General features: G+C 41.3%; 1 protein-coding gene across 1 annotated transcript; it reads right to left on the minus strand.

Moving 5' to 3' along the window:
* Positions 1 to 1,003: 1,003 nt before the first annotated feature.
* Positions 1,004 to 16,362, minus strand: ATP6V1A (ATPase H+ transporting V1 subunit A; the record flags this gene model as incomplete). The annotated part of the gene is made up of 14 exons (XM_082003537.1): positions 1,004 to 1,096; positions 2,059 to 2,230; positions 3,456 to 3,550; positions 5,504 to 5,707; positions 6,464 to 6,527; positions 7,711 to 7,825; positions 7,914 to 8,036; positions 8,838 to 8,946; positions 10,176 to 10,338; positions 11,162 to 11,313; positions 11,825 to 11,962; positions 12,695 to 12,909; positions 14,442 to 14,570; positions 16,281 to 16,362. 14 exons carry the CDS (start codon positions 16,360 to 16,362, stop codon positions 1,004 to 1,006), a joined length of 1,854 nt encoding a protein of 617 aa, XP_081859663.1.
* Positions 16,363 to 24,097: the final 7,735 nt, after the last annotated feature.

A 24,097-nucleotide genomic window follows, 5' to 3' on the forward strand; every position in this document is an offset into this window, starting at 1 on the left:
TGCCACTGCCAAAGAGGCTACGTGAGCATAGGTGGAGGAAGAAGGTTAAGCACACACTTTCCTTTCCTTAGCTTGACCTGGGCATTGTGCTGGGAGGCAACCACACTGTCAGACAGAGCACCACTGAGAAAGGACTCTGTTGCTGGGCTGCACACGTGGCATCACCATAACTTGCTATCTATGTCCTGCAGTACACGGCAGCAGTCACAAGCTTCACAAACTAAAGCAGCTGAGTGTCATGAAATTTTATGGGATGAGTGGGAGGCAAGAAGGTAAAATTCTGCTGGAAGCTGAGCACTTATGGCTTTGATTTTACCTGATGGTGAGTCCAACAGTCCTGTCTGTCTGAAGTAGGAAAATAAAATTCTATTTCTCCGGTGTACAAAAGTATACTGGTTGCATGTATGTATTCATCTTCTTGTTAGTCCCTTCTCGAGAGACCCAGAACTGCCACATTTCAATACCAACAGACTCAGCTGAGGGTTGCAGAAGACTAGTGAAGAATTTTTGGTTGTATCAACATGTCATCAGTATATGGTGAAAAACTGAGAATAGGGAATTCTATGTCATGATAGTCACTTAGCAAAGTGCCAGATGTAAATGCCCTTACTACTGCCAGCTCAGAATGTATTGCGTGACTGCATTAAGATCTACACCTCTTCTGCCAGTACAGCTCAACCAGTTACATCCCAAGGTGAAAGACCAGTTATCAAGAGAGCTGGGAGAGGCAAGGTGAAATTTTTCCCACCCTAAAAGTGTACAACAGCATTTCCTCACTCAACCAGGCCCATTCACACATCACTCACCATCTCAGGCACACAAAGCAATGCCAAACACAAACTAAGAGGAATGTTCTGTAAGGACACTCTCCAAGTATGAACAGGGAAAACATAGGGCTATTTATCAACTCAAGTACTGTTGCATCATTCTTGTAAGGTAGGGAAGCAGAGGAGTTGAGATGAGGAATTGAGAGGAGAAAGTGGAGTGGTCACAGAGGTCGAGTCTAGTCTTCCAGACTGCGAAATGCATTCTGCATATCCTCAAACAGCTGAGCATAGTCCGCCTTGATTTTGGTTTCACCATCTTTGACAGGGTCCTGAAAAATAACACAGCAAATGAACAGATCTGTCAGGAAAAGCCTCGGGTACTTCAGACAACCCTGCTTTGCCAGTGCTGTAATTTCTCGACCTGAGGGTTAACAGTTGCTAACTGCAGAGCAGTCTGAACAATGCCAGAACACTTCATGTTAAACGTAATTTTATCTTACGGTACTTGTTCTTAAAAGATTTGCGATATTGGCTTATAAGAGTTGTAACAGAGTAAGCATTATACTTCCATAGAGAATATTCCTTAGCTACTTCAACATCAGCCAGCATCACAGGTTACTGTCCTACCAGTAACTGCCACACCAGCATGCTCTGGATGAGTTTTAGGAAAGCTGTACCCTAAAAAGATGGCTACTGAAGTTACCCAGAGCAGGTACTCCAAGCCACGCGTTGTCTCTTTAGCCCACATTGAAGTTACTCCTCCCTTCCTCTCCTCCTAGTTACCCGCCTTAGGTCCTGAAGTCCAACACAGGGCACATCAGGTATTACTGCAGGAGATCAGCATTTCTTTCCTTAACTTCTATTTAAAATAGCTCGATCAACATTTCTATCATTCACTTTTTAGCACATTCCTGGATTTAAACTTTAGGTTGGTTATATCTGCTAATAGTCTCCTTAGAACATGTTGTTTTTTTTTTTTTTTTTTTACAGAATTTTATCACAAAACCCCCAAAACAAACAGGAAAGGTGCTTGTACTATTACCATGAATATATGTAAGAGACTACTGAAGGTGGGGCTGCCAAGGCTCTGCAGCCAGCGCCACCCCACTAGATTTCTGTATTGACCATTCCTGTGCTTACAAACTAAAACAGATTCTTAAGTATATTCAAAATGATTGCAAAAAGTCTCTGTCCTTTTCTAAGGCAACTGATGACCACCTCTGAGTAACAGCCTTTCAGAGGCACTGGAAGCTCACAAAAAGCAGCGCAACCCAGTTCCTTACACACGTACCTTGAACTTCATGGAGGTAAGTCTGTAGAGGATTTCACTCATGTTCTCTCGGATGATGGACCACGTGATCTTGTTGTCACTCTGGGCTGTGGTTTCTACGGCACGGCGTGCCATGTCATAAAATGCAATCATATTGGAGAGCATTCCCACTGTTTTATAGAAAGGGCAGAACCTGATGGAACAGAAGAGGACCTGTCAGGCATCTTGGAACAGTTAACAGGGCAAGCCTTCACAACCACTCTGAATTCTCACCTGACAGAAAGAGTGCTAGCCTGCTTTACTCCAGGTATTTTTAATACATACTGTATTAAAAGTAAGTCTCAGGAGAGAGACTGCATCTGATAGGTCCCACATTTTTAAATAGGCGAATCATAGCCTGAGACAATCATCCTGACGTAAGGTTTCTAAAGCAGCACCCAAACACTGGGCAAAACAGCAGAGAACAGGAACATCACTGTACAAGGCTCCCATTTTGATCTGTGCCAATGCTAACGAGAAGGGGAAAACACCAGAGCAGCCAACAAAATTCCTCCTTCCTTTTTTGTCCATCATGGGAGCAGGCTTCCTCCAAGCAGCCTGGGATGACCTGACAGCTCTGCAAGTTTCTTTGCTCACAGGAAGGGACATGTTGCTATGACAAGAGCACTCCACACACAAAAAGCTCCATTTTTAATGGATAGCTGACTGCCACGGTATCTCATTATTATTTATACACTACATGCTGCTACTTCCTGTGCTTCTCTAATGGCATACACGCATACCTGCCCCTAGTAACCTAATCAAAGGCACGCACCGTTACAGAATGATGTACGTCTAAATTTTTAGTGATGAAGTATTTAAGACCTCCTGATCTACCTGCGCTGGGGAGCGAGATGAAGTACAAAAGGCCGCTTGTCAGACTGTTAAAACACAAGGATAGCACGGAAAGAAGCAAAGCAGACAGGGATAATGAGCACTGCACTAGGAAAAAGATCCAGATAGTTTTTTTGATGCATCAAACTTACTCAAGAATTACGCAAGAGTAAATGAAAGCAGATTCTTGCAGTCCTCCACAAGTTGCTAGAATAAACAGGAAGACTTTGGGTGTTGACTGTGAAAATCAAGTGGCCCTCTCCTCCTCCTCCTAAGGAGGACAGGCTATTGCAGAAATACTGGTTAACTGAAAAACAGATGAGGACCCGAGAAATTCGAAGGGTGTGAACTGCATTCGGAAAAGGTCTGCATGCCTGGGGTAAGACAAAATGAATATGCTGTTTGATGGCCTACCTAAGCACAGTCCTTCCATTTGTTTATGGTGAGTAAAATTAATTTCTGCACTGATCCATTTCCAAATAAAATAGCTGTCTAAGTCCAGACTACACAGGACCAAAAGAGCAGAGTGGCCAGTCAGATCTCACCTGTCATAAGGAGTATAACCATTCTGTTGCAAGAAGTCGTCCTTTATCAGCTTGGCAACCTCCAAGGTAATTTTATCTGTTTCTGCCAAGGAAGCCTAGAAAAGTAAGGTACACTGTCAGTTTAGTACTCAAGCACACAAGGACATGGTATGTCCTGGCCAAGAACCATTACCTTTCAGGACCTGTCTTCTTCCCACCCTCTTAAGATGGCTTCCAGCAGAATTCTGTCTTTTTGGCATTTCTCACTCCCTGATACAGAATAAGCCAATTTAATTGATGGCCAGTCTAAGATGGGCCAAACAGTCAATAAGCATACTTTAAGTTTATCTGGTGATAAACAGTGGAAAGGAAGTTTCCTTTAAGATAATGAAAAAGCCACCGAACACAGAAAACACAGCTGCTCTGCTATAAGGTACACTGAAACATCACCTTCCTACATAAAGAGGTACATTAATTTTTACCTTCCTCATGGAAGAAAAACTAGATCTTAGCATGTTAGATCAATAAGTAATCTTAAGGATTTGATACGAGCCTCCACATCTACCAAGGGGCTTTCCCTGTTTGGCATTCAAGAAAAGTAAAGTTGATGAGAAACGCCTGCCATAATCTGCAGGACAGCCACAACCCTGCTGCACACTGCTGTTGGCACCACAGGTCACTCTTCTCTACCTTCATCGTCCTTTTGCTAAAGGGGGCAGACTGAGTTTTAAGTACCCCAGCTTGCTTTCCAGACAGGAAGTTTGGATCTTCTTTCACGAGAAGACTAACAGAATTCAGAGCTAAAAAGAAAAAAAAAAGCCATGTATCTGATTGTTTTGCCGCAATTCCCCCTTTCTAAAGGTTTGCTGCCCAGGCTGAAAGAAACTGCTAAAGATAACATCTTTGAGAGCAAGATCACCAGTTCCAGTACTTCTATCATGGGAATAATGCCTAGTTACAAGCACAGGCTTATCAATATCCCTTCCACACCAAGGAACGGATTCTACCCTGCTCTGTAAATTAGTCTTTAAGAACATGATTTTGTAAATAGAAAACTGCAGAAGGCCCTAAGATCCCATTTCCTTTTCTTTGAAGACACGTCTAGAGAAAGAGAGCTCTGCTAGACAAGATCTGGTGAAAGACCTCATCTTGGCAGGGCTAGAACATCAGTGAATTGGGAGAGCACCAGGAGCAAACTTCCTCCGAATAACTTAACTGTAGTCAATACATATTACCACACACTAGCACCTTGTAAATCAGCATAGCTCATCCAAACACCATTAATTAAATTACTGGCAAGTATGTGCGAGGCACCTGTCAATTACCATATTTACAGTGCTAAGCTGAAACACAGTTTTTACTGGGTCCCTTTTGAGAGCTCTCAAGGGAAATTTTCCTGTCCAAGTTCAGCTTTCTCTCCAAAACAGTGAAGTGAATGAAGGAAATTAAAGAATGCCTGTAAAATGGAGGCATATGTCATGTCACAGGTTTCCAGAGAAACTAGGTAATCACCAGTTTTTAGAAAAAGCAGACATCATTTCTGTTTCTACAGGCCAGCTTGTAAATGCCACCACCTCTATTCTGCAGCTGGCAACATGGTTGCTAATAAACTGTAACCCTTCAGATGACTTCAACAGTAAAGATCAGTTTGCATCACTTCTCTTACAAAGACTACTTCCAATGAAGTACTATTGTAAGTTGCAGCAAAGGGCATTTCAACAGACTAGAACACTGAAGCAAGTGAAGTTTCTTAACTCCAGTATTAGATGCCCTGCAATCTAATTTACATGAGAAAAGCAGCATCAAGCCAAAGTTTATCAAATGTAAAAAACTATTTGTCATTAGAAGGCAAACAAGATGTTTTGCTGGAAAGCTGTTTTGCTGAAAAAGCTGGAATAAAGCACAGTTAGAGGCAGGAGAGTCTGACATCTCCCAGTGACCATCTGCCTTTTTTGCACAATGCAGTATCCATCAAGTCTGGTCTAAGACATGGTCAAAAGCCTGTACTAGCAGTAAGGAAATGGAGGATGGCTCACTGACACCACACTTCCTCACAGCTGGTTGCTCACCTTCCCCACAAGCTGCACAATTTCTGCAAGGTCCTCTTCCTCCTGTAGGATCTCTTTGGCCTTTGTCCTGAGAGGGACAAACTCTGTAAAATGCTTGTCGTAGTACTCGTCCAGGGCACGCGTGTATTTGCTGTAACTGATCAGCCAGTTGACAGAGGGGAAGTGCTTGCGTTGTGCCAGCTTCTTATCCAGGCCCCAGAAAACCTGTCAGAAGCCAGAAAGATCAACCAGTGTTCCAAATCAAAAAGAAACCAAAATAATTGAAGGCAATAAAAAAAATACAGAAAGCAAATTTGAGCAAACACAACATGGCAAAGGCTATCACAAATTAAAGCCTGAGAGAGAAAAAGAAAGCCTTCCTTACATTCATTTAACTGTAGCAGTGACTTTCAAACACACTTCACAAAAAATGATGCATCTTTTAAGCTGAGTTCAGACTTATTCACCCTGAGACTCCCCATGAGGGACAAGTCAGCTGTAACAAAGACAATGTCAATACTAGAGTCTAAGTGGAGACCTATCAGATGTAACTCCTTTTCCCAAAACAGGGCTGCAATCAGTTGCAAGACATTCTTCTCCCAGTCAGCAGCTCTGAGGAGCTTTTTGTGATTTCAATGCACCTGTAAGGGTGGCTGGCTTTCCATCTCAGCTGAGAGCAGCCACATTTGAAGTGCAGCCTAATGGGGAGCAATCAGAATGCACATGGATATTCCTGAGCAGTCAGCATTGGAAGGAATTGCTACCTTTGCTCCCTCTCCAAAGAGATCTCAAACACATCAGTTCAGGGACCATCTCATAAAGTCACCTTTTACACCATTAGAACATTTTCCAAAGCACCCTAGAAACTGCCTCTGTCAAATCAAAGCTCTCACACCCCAGCCACTGGCACAAATGCACTGAAGCATAATCATTCTGAGTCTAACGAAGTAGACAGAAGAGCTGTAACGTTGTGGGACATACCTGAACAATGCCCAGTGTAGCAGATGTGACAGGATCAGAGAAGTCACCACCTGGGGGAGAGACACTGAGCAGAAAGAGATAAGGAAAAGTTATCAGAGATAAGGAAAAGCTACCAGCGTTGCTTTCACAGTTTAAACTGAAGTACCAAACGTATGACTGCACAGCTCAATGATCACAGAAACCAGGGAAGTCATCACAATTTCCAGCAAGAAACAGACTGCAAGCTTCCACTGCAGAAGTGTTTGATGCATACCCACACAGGTGTAATATCAAGCACACCAGGAAATGGAGTTATATCAGTGACTGATTGACAGTATCGAGGTATGATTTCAGTCACTTTAGCTCCAGGTAGTAACTCCAGCTTGGATTACAAAACCTATCTCAATTGGAACAGATTCAGCAAGTGTGTTGACAGGACACTGTGGAACACAGTGCAATAATTATTTTACAGAAAACAACATCCCAATTTGACATTATTTCAGATATTCACCTACACAGTAACCACTTCAACTTCATTTGGGCTTGAAACCCTAACATACGCCTTCCCAGAGATAAAAAAATAAAATAAAATAAAAAACTTTCAACATCAAAAGCACAACGCACTTGTGTACGTATGTTGTGGACAGCAGAAAGAACTAAGCAGAGCAAAGAATTGACGGTAGGTATTCTTGCAGATGTTAGAGCTTTCCTGAAAATGTGTCGGGGGGTGGGGGGGGGTAGGGGGGGTGGGGGGTGGGGATTCACTTTGCCCACAGTGCGATATACAAATCAATATAGCCTGGAAGAATGTCTGGGGACCACATGCTTTTCACAGCCCATCACAGCTTTAGATACGCTGCTCCATGTAATCTTGCTCTAAGCAAGAGAATCACAATTCATTGTGTCCCCAAATGCACACACTGCTGCTTTAACTGCCCCTTCTTTCCTGCTCTGAGCATGGTTTAACATACTTTTCAGAGACAGCTCTAACGACATTCTTCCCTGAGCCATTTGCTCCAATTGCTGCAAGCAACTGCTATTCCACATCTCACAGAACTACCTGTCCACATTCATTCTTTCTGCCCCACACACAATTTAGCGGTAGCTGAGGGTGAACAGAGACTAAATACCTACTCATTCACATATTTTTTGTTCTGCGGCTACACAGAGCAACAGAACTTTCTTTTTGCCCAAAAATAGGTACTTTGACACACAAAAACAGAGAGAAAGAACTGCAGCCAACACAAAGAAAGAAATGCAACACTCACGCTCCAACAATGCTGACGCTGCCTTCTCTTTCAGGATTTCCCAGACACTTCACTCTGCCAGCTCGCTCATAGAAAGAGGCTAGACGGGCACCAAGGTAGGCTGGATAACCACTGTCTGCAAATACCAAGACACAGAAATTGAGTCAAAGGCTCAGCGTTCAAGGGATGCATTTCCAATACTAGACTGAGGAAAGACTACTCACCAGCTGGCATTTCAGCCAGTCGCCCTGAAATTTCTCTGAGGGCCTCAGCCCATCGGGAAGTAGAGTCTGCCATCATACTGACATGGTAGCCCATGTCCCGGAAATACTCAGACAGGGTGATTCCTAGAAAAAAGACATCAGCGTGCTGCAGGATACAGTTCAGAAAGGAATGCTATGCTCGCATGTTGTCATGAATATGCAAGTAAGCCAAATTATTTAAGTTTACATTTTGAGGGCAATAGACACTGAAAATTATTCTTTCTTCCCACAAGACCATGACTGTGCTGTCTTTTTTTGTTTATTTATTTCTTCTCACTCATTTTTGCTTATGAACCACTCTGGCTCATCTTGCATTGCTGTATATTTCTTTGAGGAGACACGGCAATGTCATTGATGCTACTCTTTGCCTCACTGAAGCCATGAACAAAGCCTCTTCTTACTGTAAAATGTCTCATTCCCTTTCAAACTACTAGAATACTGCCGTGAGAAAAGGTCACGTTTTATCCGAGTTATCTGACAATTTCTCATAAAAAAGAATTTAAAAAGCCTAAGAGGCTGCAAATGAAAGAAGACTAGCTTGACAACTCAGTACTATTCCTGCCCATTAAGTGGCTGTGCTTGTCAGCAAAAAGCTATTTACAAACAAAACCTTACATAATTAACACATGGAGAAAAACTACATGGGAGCTTGGGCAGCAAGTTCACCTTATACGCAAAATTTACTCAATATGCGGAAATCATCATTATATACAAGCAAGCCAAATTCAATTAAGATACTAGGACTTTGTGCAGACAAGGCCTGAAAGGGTTGACTTCTGAAACTAAGCAAGTTTCTTGGTACTGACCATCTCAGGAACTGAAAAAACTAGTGCATGATGGCTTGCTTTACACACACAGCCTTTTCCAGCCTCCTGTAAATCTTACCAGTATAGATAGAGGCTTCTCTGGCAGCCACAGGCATGTTGGAGGTATTTGCTACCAGAGCTGTTCTCTTCATGATGCTTTCTACCTTGCCATCAACCTCCATTGTTAGCTAAAATGCAAGAAAAGAAACATTAAAAAAAAGGTAACAGTAGCAAGTTTTTCTGCAGGTTTTTTTTTTTGGTTGGTTGGTTTTCTTTACTATATTACTTACCTTGTGTCAGGATATTCCCCTCACAGCTACTCTACCAAGAGAAGAGACTAGATTCAAGATTTCAGGATACAATGCCGGTTTGCCTTCCAGATTGCACACAACTCTTTAATGTACATGCCTCAGCCTCATCTCATCTTCTGCAACTGGCAAATCCCTATTATTTCTATTCAAATGGCTAATGACAAATCCACTGCATCAGGAGGTACATTATCCTCTGTCAGCTTACTAGGCTGGAAGAGCCAAAAATTTTAGCCTCCTGTTAGGAGGCTAGGAAGTTAGTCCGTTAGGAATATGAGAGTTTTTTTCCCCCACCTACACCAATCCAAATTAGTCTTTGACAACTGTACATAAAATCACATACATAACACAGGTGAAGCCTCACAAGCCCCTGAACAACAGAATGCATATCCTGACATTCGCATAGAATCCCACTTACAAATATCCCGGGATTTACCTTTTTTGTGGCCACCTCAGCTTGACTTTCTCATCTTGTAATCAATCAACACACCCAAGCCTTTACCCCTTATTTCTGACAATGGAGTTTCAACCTAACAGTTCAGACTACCTGGCTTCTTTCCCATATCTTAAGGAAGACGGTGGCACAACTAATTCACTAACATATAACAACAGGTAGAAGAATTGGTAAACCTACTGCATTTTTATTTTATTTTTTTTTAAATCAGGCGTTTTCTAGTTCCTTCAGAAGATATTTCAAAGCCTGACAGGTCAAACTAATATCTGGTAACTGTTTGTATCACTACCATACACTCTGTAAATACAGATGCTGCATTTGCTATTCATACTTAAGTTAGAAAAGTTAGAGACATTACCAGTGAAAGGTAAGGTGCTTATAAGTGTGCCAAATTACACCCTACTATTCATTTTGGCTTTATTTTAAACAAGTTAGAAGGTATACCCAAAAACTAGTCCAGATGTGTACTGAGGGGCCACTGAAATAATTCTTGAACAAGCCAAAAGGGATTTCTGCTACTACAGCCAGAACTCACCGCGGGAAGGCAAGAAGATAGTTTCAAGTCACTCTACCAATACGGTATTTTATTCAGTTACAATACCAGTACAACAGCAATCCCAAGATGGTTTACTCTCCATGAATTCTCCATACTAACCTCAGGGAAATCTCTCAGTACTTCAGACATTTCATTTCCTCGTTCTCCACAGCCTACATAAATGATGACATCACTGTTGGAGTATTTTGAGAGAGACTGTGAGATCACAGTCTTCCCACAACCGAATGCTCCAGGAATCGCTGTTGTACCCCCTTGTACACACCTGAGTAAAGAAAAAGGACTCTGATTTGCAAGCAACTCAAAAACAGCTGTCTCCCATCTTAGAATACGTTTTCCAATAAAGCTCCCTAATTAAAAGTAGAGCGACGGGAGTCACATTCAGTGTTCTGGGGGAGAAGCACAGAGGTATTTCACTAAACCAAAAGACCAAGGGAATAAACTATCCTTTTCTTCTACTGCCCTTGAAGTACATGAGTTATGCTGGTACAACAGCTAGACTTTCAGGCCTGAAACATAGCAGTTTTCACAGATGGAAGCACTGATGGAATGAAAGTGCTACGAAAAGTACAACTCTACTTAGCTGTGCATTATAAGGATAAGTAGCACAATACTTTAGGACCAAAATTAATGAGTTCAGTGTCTTGGAAGCTAGCTGCTTAAATGAGCATTTTGTGTTACAGTTCAGTGCAACCATTTTCGTAAATGGTGACCCCAAAATCATTGGGAACTATACATCCTCAAGACCACGGACAGAGATCCTACTTATGTGTTCAAATGGAGATATCAAGCTCGAAAGTTCTAGCCTTTCTAGAGATTTGGCATGATTATGTTAAGTTTATGCTTGTCCATTCATTTCTAGATTAATGCACTAGAACTACCTTGTTAAACTTCTCTTCCTTTTTCCACTAGTAGGTTCTCCTTTCAAATATAAAAATAAGAGGACTTCAACTAAATATTTTTTGAGATTATGCTGTGATACATAGTGAAAGCTTGGGGTCTGTTTGCCCTTAAAAAAAATTAAAGGCCCACCACTTCCTCCCAAAGAGAGATTTCTTACGTACTAGAAAATAAAAGGTAACACTTACGGAAAGAGGGCATCCAGGACCCGTTGGCCAGTTAATAAAGGATGATTGGCTGGTAACTTCTCAGTAACAGGACGGACTTGACGTACAGGCCAGACCTGGACCATAGTGAACTTCTCCTTCACACCTTCAAACTCCAGCTCTAAGACAACATCCTAACAGACAGCACCAGACATCTGAAGTAAGCAAAGAGCTCCACACTGGATCAGCACACAAATTCTCATCTCAGCTACTCTGCACAACTAGGTCTTTGATACCACCACAGATTTCTCAGAACCTCAACACGCTATCATGCCCTCCCGAGGAAAGGCTCTTTCCCTTATTTATAATGCTGCTGGGGGAAAAAAAGAGTGCAAGATGAAGCTCCAACTAAAAATACACTTCTGAAGAGCAACTGAATTTTACATATTCATAAGATACTGTAGATCCCCAAAGAAGTCAGCAAACATGGCATTCTGAAGTGCCACTGGGAAGCTATATACATAGAAAGTAACTGCACAAGATAATCATGTAATCCCTGCAGGCAGGGTAGCAGAAGTGATCATTAACTCAGACATCCTGTTGCATGAAACACTTCTTAACTGGCATCATGCAGAACAGAAAGAGTACATCAATCTTATGAGAGAGACATGGAATATACCAGCAACTGCTGTTTGGGAGACTTACCGAAGTGTCATAGTTTCCTGGTGGAGCAATGTATGTAACTGTACCCCTGTTCCGTGGGGGCAGCATGATTTTGTGTTTGATAAGGGAGTTTTCATTCACAACACCATAAATATCTCCACCAGTGATATGGCTGCCAACCTAAAATCAGAACAAGTCTATTAGTCATAACTGAGAACTCTGGTTTTAAAAAAGAACCTTGACAAAGGATTGTATAAAATAGCTATAGTTATTAAGTCTAGCACTGCGATTACTTCCTTTAGAAACAATGTTGTTACAGTACAGTAACCCATTTACATAACTCATTACACTAACAGCACATTGCTAGCAACACTACCTGGGTTCAGGCGTCTTTCAAGGTGCAGACAGTAGCAATTACTAACTGATGCAAGGAATTTTCCTCATTTCTTTTATACCTCTCAACTTAATGTGTTAAGTAGAAAAAAGATAGCATATGTTAACCTGCAGGCTTGGAAAAAAGAAGATGCCAAGGGCTAAAGCTGTAGCATTTTCCAGCTCTCAGGCTATTTTCACCATGCGCAAAATGAGTTATTCTTTTTGCTCAGGTAACACCTCCTCCTGCAAATGCTTAGTGCAATTCCACTAGCTTCTTTATGGTTTTGCAAATACATTAAAGCTTTGCAAGTTTCTCATACACAGCAGCAACACAGAGTAATTCACACTGAGTAAGTTCTGGTGATGTCCATCCCAACCTCACTCTCATACATCACTACCACCTCCTAGCACCCCTTTTCACAAACTTAATACAGTGTCCACCATAGCTCCCAGCAGTCATAGCCTTGGCACTCTGCTCCAGCTCCAAGCTCTGGGTGTAGAGGAGCAAGAAGGGGAGACAGGCTTGTCAAAACCTACCCGCAGATTTTTGGAAGGTGTGAAATCCCATTTGACATCTCGGCTCAAAGCTGACACGTTGACACCTCTAGGGATATAGATACTTTTGGTCAGAGTGCTGATGTCCAACAGAGGCCTCTGGATACCATCAAAAATAGCTCCCATAATGCCAGGCCCTAGTTCCACTGACAGGGGTTTGCCAGTACGGAGTACAGGATCTCCTACAGAGACACCAGCTAAAGATTTGCTGAGGAAAAGTTCATCCAGAGAAAGGGAAAGAAACAGGGCAGAAGGCATCACATTCACAACATAACACTCTTATTACCGTAAAGTCAGAAAGGTGGTTTATTTTTATTACTGTATTACACATCATCATTTGAGAAGCACATAGTCTTTAGACTAAAATCAAGCTGAAATTGCTAAGGCAACAAAGTTGCTCATCCTCCAGAGAGGCAAGGTAGGGGTAAATATTCTGCTTTAAGATCATTAGTTCAAGATAACTACATAGATGAGTCTACTGGTGTACCCAGGCAGCAGGGTGACAAAATGTCAGGCATTTCTTAAATCTTCAAACCTGGAAGACAGGTTAAGTCACACAATGTTATGAAATATGTAATTTTTCACTTCAGAATTGGCTAGAGAGCACAACTGCTTTGACCTTGAGCTTTGCATAGCCTTTTTGACAGCAGTCTAATTTTAATGAGAGTTTGTCCAAGACCAGCATTATTTCCCTCCTCTCTGATATCAAGCTATCCAGTCTATGTACTATCTACGCTCCAAGGAGGCACACTGGACTCCTCTGCAAAGAGCCAGGAGTTTGGCTGGAATATAAAAGAAACCCGCAAAACCCTATGTAAGACTCGAATGTTTAAATGAAAGTTGACTTCAGAGAGCCCCATGACAGAGCTCTCTCATCAGGAACCTAGGAGTAAATTATACTCAAACTTCTCCCATGTACTGATGGAAGGCTACTAGATATTACAATGATGATGCCCTCTAAAAATGACAAATTATTAGGTACAGACAAGAGCTAGTCACCAGTTTACCATCCAGCCCCTCAGAACAAAGCTTTGGGAGCCAGAACAGGTTTTTTCCTAGCCTCTACAGACAGAGCCAACTCTTCAGTTTAAAAGAATATGAGAGGGAACAAAAAAAAAAAGTCTGGCTCCAAGTTTTATGACTTCTTTTCTGACAGTCTCTCATATATGTGTAATAGAAAATACATTTTAAGTTAACTAGATTTTAGAACACATGCTGCATCCTAGCTGGCGCAAGATTCTGTAGAATTCTGCAGAAACAAAAAATGTAATCTATAAAGTCTAGCAAAATATTCTGCCCAGAAGAAGGCATCCTGCCCACTTCACATTTCCTATTACGTATTATACAAGTATAGTTTTTAAAAGTAAAGGAAAAAACAATAAATACTGCTAGGTAGTTTTGCCATTTATGGCTGGCATTTGTCAAACAACTTCCTTAACAAAGAGCTGTAATATTTAAATTAAAATGAACTTAAATTCTAAGGTACATATTATTTGATTTCCACTTAAAATCAAAAAAGGTCTCCTCGGTATCCAGACAAGCAAGATAAGATTTACCTCAAAACCATCAGAATTTACAGAAGACGTGCAGAAGAGATGTTTCTGCCTGCCAGCATCAGAAGTACCAAGCGCTGGTCCCAATCAGCTTTGTTCATCTTCCTGACCCTAATCACCCCTGTGTTCTGGACTGCACATTCTGGCAGGCCCAGAGGGACCAGTGAAAAGGATACACGTTTCTTCATACACCTGGACAGTTGCCAAATCACCTTCCAGTCGGATAATCTCCCCCACCAGTTCGCTGTGGCCTACTCGTACCAGTTCGTACATAGCAGCACCTGCCATGTTGCAAGCCGTGACCACTGCAGAAGACAGGCATAGAGGTGAATATTCGTCCTGTAGCTCAGGAAATTTACTCATCAGAAGTCAGCAAGAACTGCACAGTGTAAGCCTGGTATTCCCTCAGATCAGAAGCACATTCTTGATTTCACAAACAGGGTAACTTGGCTGCCACAAATCCTGACACTTCTAGTTTAAAAGCTAAAAGAAAAAGTTTCCCTATACTTTTAACACTGTTCTTTTATGCTCAATAAGAGGACACTATCAGAACAGAGTAGTTCACAGACAATTCACGCCATCATTTCCCTTATCTATCTTAACAGATTGCAAATGCTTAGGGTTTTAGAGATGCAGTGAACTGTGACAGACATGTTACATAGGCTCTTCTGCCTTTCAGTTAGTTGGGCCACATTCCCATCTGACTAAATTAAAAACGTACAGAAAAATGGCAAAAGCTGACCTGATAGCTGGTAGTTACATAAACCTGTGGTTGGGGACCAGCATTTTCAAGCCACTCAAACTTCTGTTTACCTTGGTAGCATCTGGATGCTCACATACCAAACTATTTCCATGCACAGATCAAGCCAAGGTGCCTTCTAAAGACAATACATACCCTTGTATCTAGAGCAGCAGATGCCTACAAAGCTTTTAAGGAAACACTATTTTGATGTTTTACTTTGTAGAAAAGTGATGTATATCTTAGGGCACTTAAATTAACCTTCAACAGAAGATGACTGGCTTATAGCACGTTTCAGGCCTGAAACCTCCTACTGTTTCGAGTTCGATTTCAGCAGGTCATAAAAGAGGCTTAGTTGCTTTAGGACAAAATCTATTAGGTTCTTTATGTTATAATATCAATCTTGCACACAGAATTAATGTATTTACACAAAAAATATATTGTCCACTCTTAGGAAAGAAAGCTGTATCAGTTTTAAATTGTTTTTAAGTCTCATTTCTGCAGTTAAGGAATTGACAGTTAAAGAACAGGCATTTATTTAGGTAGACATGAGTCAAAGGAGTTTCTTACTCATCAAATAAGCTGCATTAACAAAAATACATGCTATTCTATTCCTCTCACATTTGCATTCTTTCCTTCATCTCTTGAAGAGAGTGCAGGAGAGAGCAGAAAAGCCAGTACAGCCTGCACATATTCAAAAGCTGTTACCATCAGAGCCTAAAGAAAATATTTAAGCTGATAAAGAGGAAGAGTCCTCATCCTCCCAGTTGCACTACCACCACCCTCTGCCACCTTTGCTGACTGTTGCAGCTCCCCACTGAGCTCCTCCAGCCCGTGGTGCAGTAACACAGAACAGCTTGATACTGGCAGAGGACTGAGTATTCCAGAAAGCACAGGGTCAAATCGCATTTTTCAGTGAGAATGCACTATGTATCTCACACCCTTTTAGAGAAGCTCAATACACTGGGCCTGCACATTTCTGACCAAGTGGATTTATTTCACCCAGAAAGTTTACTATCTTTTGTTTTTATTGTTATTATTATTCATTAGTCTGTTTCTGCTCATTACATCTTTCCATAAGATTAATTAGCAGTTACATCTTATTAGTGTATTTCTTAATATTTCATCAGGCTGTCAGTGATCCTTCTTAAAAAGCCCCCCCCCAAGAGAGAAAAAGCCCCACCCAGAGCTCTACTGTACTTCTCCACTTCCATGTGAACAAGATTGACAAGACACTAGATGAAACAGAAGATTTCCTTTACAAAATAATACCTACCAGGTCCCGAGACTCCATGGACATAGCCAACAAAAGCCTCTCTGTCTTCATCACGGATTTTGGGTAGCTTGGAGAAGTCCATTTTGCCTGTTCAACTGTAGAGAAGGAAAAAAAGAGTCAGTTCTGAAGAACACACACATATAGTAAGTTCCTCCTCTTCCTCCCCTCTATTCTCTCCTTGTTTCTAGTTAGAAAGAATTCTGAACTGAAGAATTCTGAACTCATATAGCCTGGAACACCTTAACCACACTGATTTTAAAGCTATAAAAAGTTAAAAAGTAACTCATAAACAAACAAAAGAACTAACATCTCCTATTGCAGAAACACAGGGGTGGAACATCACTCCATAATATGCTCCACAAAACACCACTGAGTGAAACAGTTACACTTCAAAAATGCCATAACATCTGCTGGACTATTTTCAAGCCCAGTAACAGGATATTTAAACACCGGAGAACGTCGTCTGTCTTCCACATCTCATATACTCTCCTTCAAAACATGGAGTTTTCCATTATTCTGAGTGATTTTCAGGCTATTATATGCAAACAGAGCAAGAAAACGTTCTGGGGCTGCTTTACTACAAACATTAATTCTGGAAATCCTATTTTTGCTATCTCAAGCTGCTGAATCAGTGTGTTCACAAGAAGAAACATACATTTTCACAAGCACCAGCACACAAACATGGAAGTCCTCTCTATATGCCTCACAGCTAGGTATTACACAGTCTTTACTCTCAGTGAAACCCATGGAGCATTATAGAACAATTGTGCTGAATAATGGTCAAAAACCCCAACTTGCAATAGTTAAACACTGACATCTCTTGCCAATAACTGTTTAGAGAATATAAACAACTGGCACAGCAAAAGCTGTTTTAGAAACAGACCTCCTCAATCCCCATTTGTCCTGTCATTGACAGTTGGGCTGTCCTGCTTCTGGTGCCGATAAACAGTATGTAATGGGTTTGCTTTGCCAGCCCTTATCAGGCTGTGCGTTACCCTGGCAACTGATCAGTGTTAGAGAACTGTAAGGCAACTCTCTACCCATTTCCACTGTATCAACATATTTATGACACAGCGCTGGTGAAAAGCGTGGTATGGCAGCCCCTGCATATAATGCTCTCCGCGTACCAACAAGGCCTATCCAGCAAGAGTCCACGGTTCAGTGACATGAACCGTGTGAGACATCTGTTGACACTCAGCAACAAGCTTAACCTAACCCAATCTTCTGCAAGGCAGCAAATACAGAGGCATATTCAGGCTTGAAAACCTGCCCCATGTACAATGAGGAAGACAACAACTACATTGCCAACCCTTCCACCATCATTAAAGGACTCTTTTCTGCTTGTTCTTCAGGAACAGTACGTAGCTGACATTTGCTATTCTCTAGCTTTTTAATACTTTACTACAAATCCTCCGCCTCTCAGCCTCTTTACCAATCTAAATGTTTTAAATCAGTGGCTCTGCAAGAAAAGGATCTCCAGCAGTTCCAAACTGCTATTCATCCTGAATGAATAGCTTCTTCCAGGCTCCACGTCTGGCTGGAGTGGATTGTGTAACATGACTACCATTGATTCATTTCACAACAGCCACCCCAATAGTTGACCATGACTCAGCCACCACCAGCCTGGAGTGGTACTGCTAACTGCTCAAAGGCTGTCTGATATCTGTTAGATCCCTCTACTCTCCATTATGATAGTTTATCCTTTAAGATGCCTGTTGTTTAGGCCCAGAAGACAATTTTAATTCCACTGTATATTTCTCAAAAGTCTCCTCTGACAAACGGCAGAGGGGAGGTCCTCGCAAAGCAATCTGCAGTTCATGAGCAGCTGGTAAGAGCTGGTTCTGATCAGACTAACATAGCTACCTCATCTTTTTTGCTTTTAACAATTGAACATTGCAAAACTCAAGCACAATTACTGGTCATACTGAAAAAAAAAGCAGCTGGTCTTCTAAATCCTCCCAAAACATTTACTTCAACATACCATACAGAACAATCCCTAGAATCCTACCACCAAAACCTTCTATAGAGGCACAATAAAGAGCTAAACCAAATTCTCCTAAATGAATTAGTGATGCTGTTTGGCAATTAGACAGTACAGGGTCCTATATGAAAGAGTCAGTTTATGATGGCAAGGGAAAGCAGGAAGAACACTGGCCAGTTTCAATTTAAATTAACTTTTCTTCATATCCAAAACCTGCAGGTCAGCTGACCACCACTTGAAGCGACCGTTTTATCTTTTAGGGAGGCAAATAACCTCAAAACAGTCATTTGGCAGTTAAAATGGCAACATCCTTGATGCCCAGCACCTGCCAAGCCAGCTAAAAGAGAATAGGATTCCTCTGCTAGACCACCTCGCAACACATCAATAAACCCCCTCTTAGTCCTGATCTTTAACATCTGCACCAACTGCTTTTAAGCACATACCTATTAACTACTCCAAGTGTAAAAGATGTGGTGAATTCTTCTTTATCTTTCTTTGTTCTGTTTCCTATATACCCCCAAAATACACAGTCTTAAAAAGCCAGTGCTTTCTAAAAAGTGCTCAGCCAGCCAAGCTCACCTCTTCTTTTAAGGGGCTAAACATCTTTTAACATTGCATACAAATTAAGGAAAAAAACCCAGTTATTAATCTCTGCATAGTCTTCTTGTGCTTGTGTATTAGCACTACAGATTTTAATTTTATATGGAAAAGTCCTTGAGGGCAGAAATGTTGCCTTACCTACCCACATTGTTAAATGTTTTCTTTGTTAGTACTCAGATAAAACAGAATTCCCTAAAGCACGTCAGGATTTGCTAAACATAATACCATGCGTGTGCAGACAGTAGGTACTTACCCAGAAGCCATGGTAGCTAGCCATTTTAGAAATCTACTGAGCTCCTATAGCCTTTCAGAGGCCTCTTGCCAACACAGGATATTAGGCACCATTTGCAGTCCACTCCTACAAAAATCCACTAGCACACCTACACAGGATATTAGTTTAATTTTAATTCCCTTAGGAGAAAGGGTGCAACTTGTATCCTTTACAAGTCATATACAGGAAACTTCCTCGTCTTAAACAGTTCAGCAGTTGATTTCAAACATACTTGTAAGCTCTAACACAGTCATATTCTGCCTAACAGTGCCAGAAATCAAAATATTACTTGCTGCAGAACTATCTCTGACTGAAAGGTGATTTATTAAAGTAATTTTATAGTGATAACTAAACAAGAAAGGGCCAGTGACCTGCGTTTTCTATCTTGGTTTCTCCCCAACACAGCAATTTGGCTACACAGTAATCCCAAAAACGTAACTGCCCTGCTCTCAATGCTGGAGAAACCTGTTTTTTATTACAGTTCCTTGGTTTTGCTTCAAACATTTGATTAGACCTAGAATTTACACAATGAACCACAAAAATCTCTTCAAAATTAAGACTCCAGTGAGATTTTTAGAAGGAGCCTTCTTACAGCAAGGAAGAAAATCCATTACTATTTTATCAGATAAACACAGATTCTTACCTTATTTTGCAGAACCAGGCAGAAACAAAAATCCACAGGCCCAATGAAGGAAAGCCAGAATTCCGCAGTTAAGCACCACCACTTATGAAATAATTGTCCTTCTCGTGCCCCTACACAGAGGGATGAGAAAGCCTGCTGCAGAGGGGAAAGAAATTTCTGACACACAGCAGAGGCATAACCACCTGACTTGATGAGTCATCAGTCTGTCTCTCTCCCACCAGCACCAGGATTGCCGCAATAGCAAACTCAGCTACCTAGAGCCCAGCTGAACTCCCGCCTGTGCCCTCCTTACTGCACAGGACTGAGCCGAAGAAATTAGAAAGCAGCATTCAGCATGCATATGAAGGACCTCCTACAAAGCCAATAATCCCATTGTCCCAAGTGGTACATACTACTACATAAAAATCCTTGAGAGACAGATGCATGCTTTCTGCTGGAATCCGTTTACCTACCAGTGCTCCAGTGTAATATATCCACCTCAGTGTGTGCTCTATTCCAGACCTACCGTTTAACAACAGACCACACAGGGAGGCACTGAACATGCCGCAATACTAATTGCTCGAGTATGTAGAACAGGTATCGATTCCTGTAAAAATAGAGAATCTTGTGGGGCTAACTTCTGCTAATATAAGAACTCCTTCCACCAGTTAGCAGAAGCATTGATGCAACTGCACAACATCCAACACCTTAGCGAAGCAGATTGATGTGCCACCCCAAGTGACAGCTGCTATCTGTTTTCAAAGAAAACAGAATCTGTTTTAAAAGACTGACAGGCACTGACGTTGTCCTGTGTGTCGTACAGAAGACAAGCCGCTATGCAGTCTCTCCCCCAAGAAGCCGCATTGAGTTGAAGAGCTCCCTGCAGTCTTCACAACTTCTCAAGACTATCTTCACAAGTTCTAGGATTAGCAACACCTCAAATCGGCACAAAAGCTTAAATATATTAACCAAAATTGTAATAAACAGCACAAGACCAGCAATTCAGATGCAGCAGCATTACATTTAATAAGTCATCAGTGCTAGGATTCATAGACTATGTGTTTTGACTTCCTAGGGTAGAAAAATGGAGTAAGAATATAAGCCCTTACATTTGATATCCAGGAAAGCTTAATAGGCATAAACAGCAAAACATAGCCAAATAAAGTTTTCCAAATAAAATCTCTCCTCCTCTTCTTCGTAAAAACCTAGACATTATATGATAGTAAAGATCACAACCCACACTGGACAATCAGATTAGAGTCGCATTTGAGTTAACGCTTTAGAATCTAGACTGCCAACATTTACTGTGTTCACCTGAGCAGACTTTGGTAACAGTGCGTAAGTCCCACTGTCCCGCTGTATTAGGATGTGTTGCAAAGGCCTCATAAATTAGCAAGATAATCACTGCCATAAATTTCCTGTAACTTGGAGGGTTCATACTTCCCTTTCCAACAGAGAACATTTTTAAGAGGAAGTATAAAAAAAAAATAGAATACAGTGCCTAAGTTACTATACAAATGCAGAAGTTACGTAGCGTTTCTGCATCTAGAATCCGGGATATTGTCCCAGAAGAAAGAGCATGCCCAGCACTCTTACACAGGTCACTTGGAAGGGAAGCCAAATAGTTTTCTCAGGAAATCTGCTGATTCGTACTATGTAGAGTTATAATTTTACTATAATATAGCAGGGAAAATCACAACAGATTTCTCAGTCACCGAACAGTAGAATCACTGAGGTTGGAAGGCAGATCATGTAGCTGCAACCCCCTGCTTAAAGCAAGCTACAGCAGGCTGCTCAGGGCCACGTCCACATGGGTTTTGATTACTTCCAAGGATGAAGACTCCACAGCTCTCTGGGCAACCTGTTCCATGTTCAGTCACCCTTGCTGTAAAATGTGTTTTGTCATGTTTAAAGGGAATTCCCTGTGTTTCAGTCTGTGCCCATTGCTTCTTGCTATTTTAGCAGACACCTCTGAGAAGAGTCTAGCTCCATCTCCTTTGCTCCCTCCCACTAGATATTTATATGCTTTACAAAGATTCTCTGAGCCTTCTCTTCCCAAGGCTAGGTAATCCCAGCTCTCTCAGCCTCTCCTCATATGAAAGATGCTCCAAACCCTTTCCAGTCTGTGCAGGTCCCTCTGTACAGCAGCACAATCCTCTGCTATATTAAATGCCTTCCAACTTTGTATCATCTGCACTCTAAGGAAACCAGACGGGAGTCACCTCCTGGCCTCAACACAATGATGTGGCTTAGTGTTCACACAGACCTCAAGAAGCCAACTGTACCAAGCTTCTTGCCATAAGCTCCGAGCTAGCAGTATCACTGTTTCTTAAACTCAATAATATGGACATTCTCGCATTTAATTATTCATACAATTCCAGTTGCCACATGGCACTTTGAAGCCACCTCTGCTTTCGATAGGTCAGGAATTTGCTTAAGTGATGCACATCTACATACCGTGGATCCATCCGCAACCATACAAGACAATTCATCTTTCACACAGCTTGTTTCTTGGGTACGAGAAAGTACCTCCTTCCTCTTACATGAGGCTTGTTACTCAGATCATGTACAGAAAAATCCAAGTGTGTTCAAGAAAAAAGATAGGACATAGAATTATGCTGCCGCTATCAGCACAGTACACAATGGCTACAAAGGAAGACTGTGCAACACGGCAATTCATGAAGCCCATCACAAGCTCCTACTGCCTTCTTCCTCAAAACAGATGGGGACTGACCTGTGAGTATGCCAATACATACAAGCCTGATACTTCAAGCAAACATCATGGCTTGCACAAACTAAATATATATAAAATATATTTTATTTAATACAGACATACAGCATAAGAGACTCTCCCCTACCACAAACATGGGGGTGAAGTCTGTCCATGCAAGAAGTACAACCACTACAAATTGTTATTCAAGCATCCACACTTTTATTCAGAAACTTAAAAGATTCTTCCAGTTAGCCCAGAACAGGACTAGAAAAAAAGTTGTGTTTGAACATGACCAATAAGTTAGCAGCAGCAATAAAACTAGACAGAAAGGCTGGCAAGGCATTCATTGCATAACTGCTTTGATCCACTGAAGATTTGATCAGCTCAGTAGATAACTAGCCTTCTGACTTCAAACGCAGTTGTCACGCTATATTTAGAATTGATAAAGATCCTAGTTTTATCAATTAAAATACTCCTGTTACTAGAGAAAACCATATTGTTCACATGAAAGAAAATCTTCATCAGCTGACTGGTTATATGCTACAGAGTTTTCCATAATGGGATTTTTTTACACCAATTCTTTCCCCTCAGACCAGAAGGCTTCTCCAGAGGAGCTCTAGAGGTGGAGATGGATGAGCCTCCCCTTATTTCTTACTTGCTACACTGCTTCACAAGTTTCCTACCGCAAAAAACTTGACGTTCCTTTCAGCCTGCCACACATCCTGCCCCTTCCTTGGCTTGACAGACTTTCACACAACAGAAGATCTAATGCAACCGAGATCCAAGCCATAACACAGAATACTAATACAATATTCATTTGTGTGTCCCACAGTGGCCGCCTTTTCTTATCCTGATCCTGTCATCTAGCTGCTAGGGCTGAGAAGTTCCGCAGCCATCTGCTTAGTGCAATGCTCAGTCGTTTCCTCTAAATGAGCAACATTTTAATGAAGTTCACTAACATTTCTGCAAAGCTAAAATCCACCCTTGCTTTTATTATGTAAAAGACACTCTACTTTCAGGTGTATTTGGCATCGTTACTTGAAATACTTCTTGTTGCTTTAACCTTTAAGATGACAAACATCAAAATGAGATGAATGCAAACCTGTAAGCAATTATAGCAGCAAACTTTACTACAGTTCAGTAGAGTCACTTGTGAATAGTTGAAGATTCTTACCTCAACAGACAAAACACATGCCATTTCATAAAACAACTACTGATAGATTTGTAAGTCAGGCTCAGTTTTACATGCAGAAACATATTAGTAATTTGGGCTCATTAAAACACATCAGCGCATCTACAACCCTCACCACTGCCTAACCCCTTGTCCCTAAATGTAATAGCTAAAATACTGAGTGCAAGTTTGGAATAAACGTTTCACCATTACACTTAACTTTCAGAGCAGTTTTTAAAGCTGGGATATTATGGAATCTTCAGTTTATTATGTGAGGTATTTGACAGCTAATTTGAAGAGCTGAACCAGGAGTAAGTTTGTGTGAAAGTCTTTGAGAAAGATCTAATACACCTAGCAGATAGAAGTACTCTTTTACAGCACTTCGGTATAATGAAACACCTGGTTGGAATCACAACGCACATATTGGCATTGGATTCCAGTAAAAGGAAATTAAGTTGA

Source organism: Phaethon aethereus, assembly GCF_964289735.1.
Source record: "Phaethon aethereus genome assembly, chromosome: 1".
NCBI lineage: Eukaryota > Metazoa > Chordata > Aves > Phaethontiformes > Phaethontidae > Phaethon > Phaethon aethereus.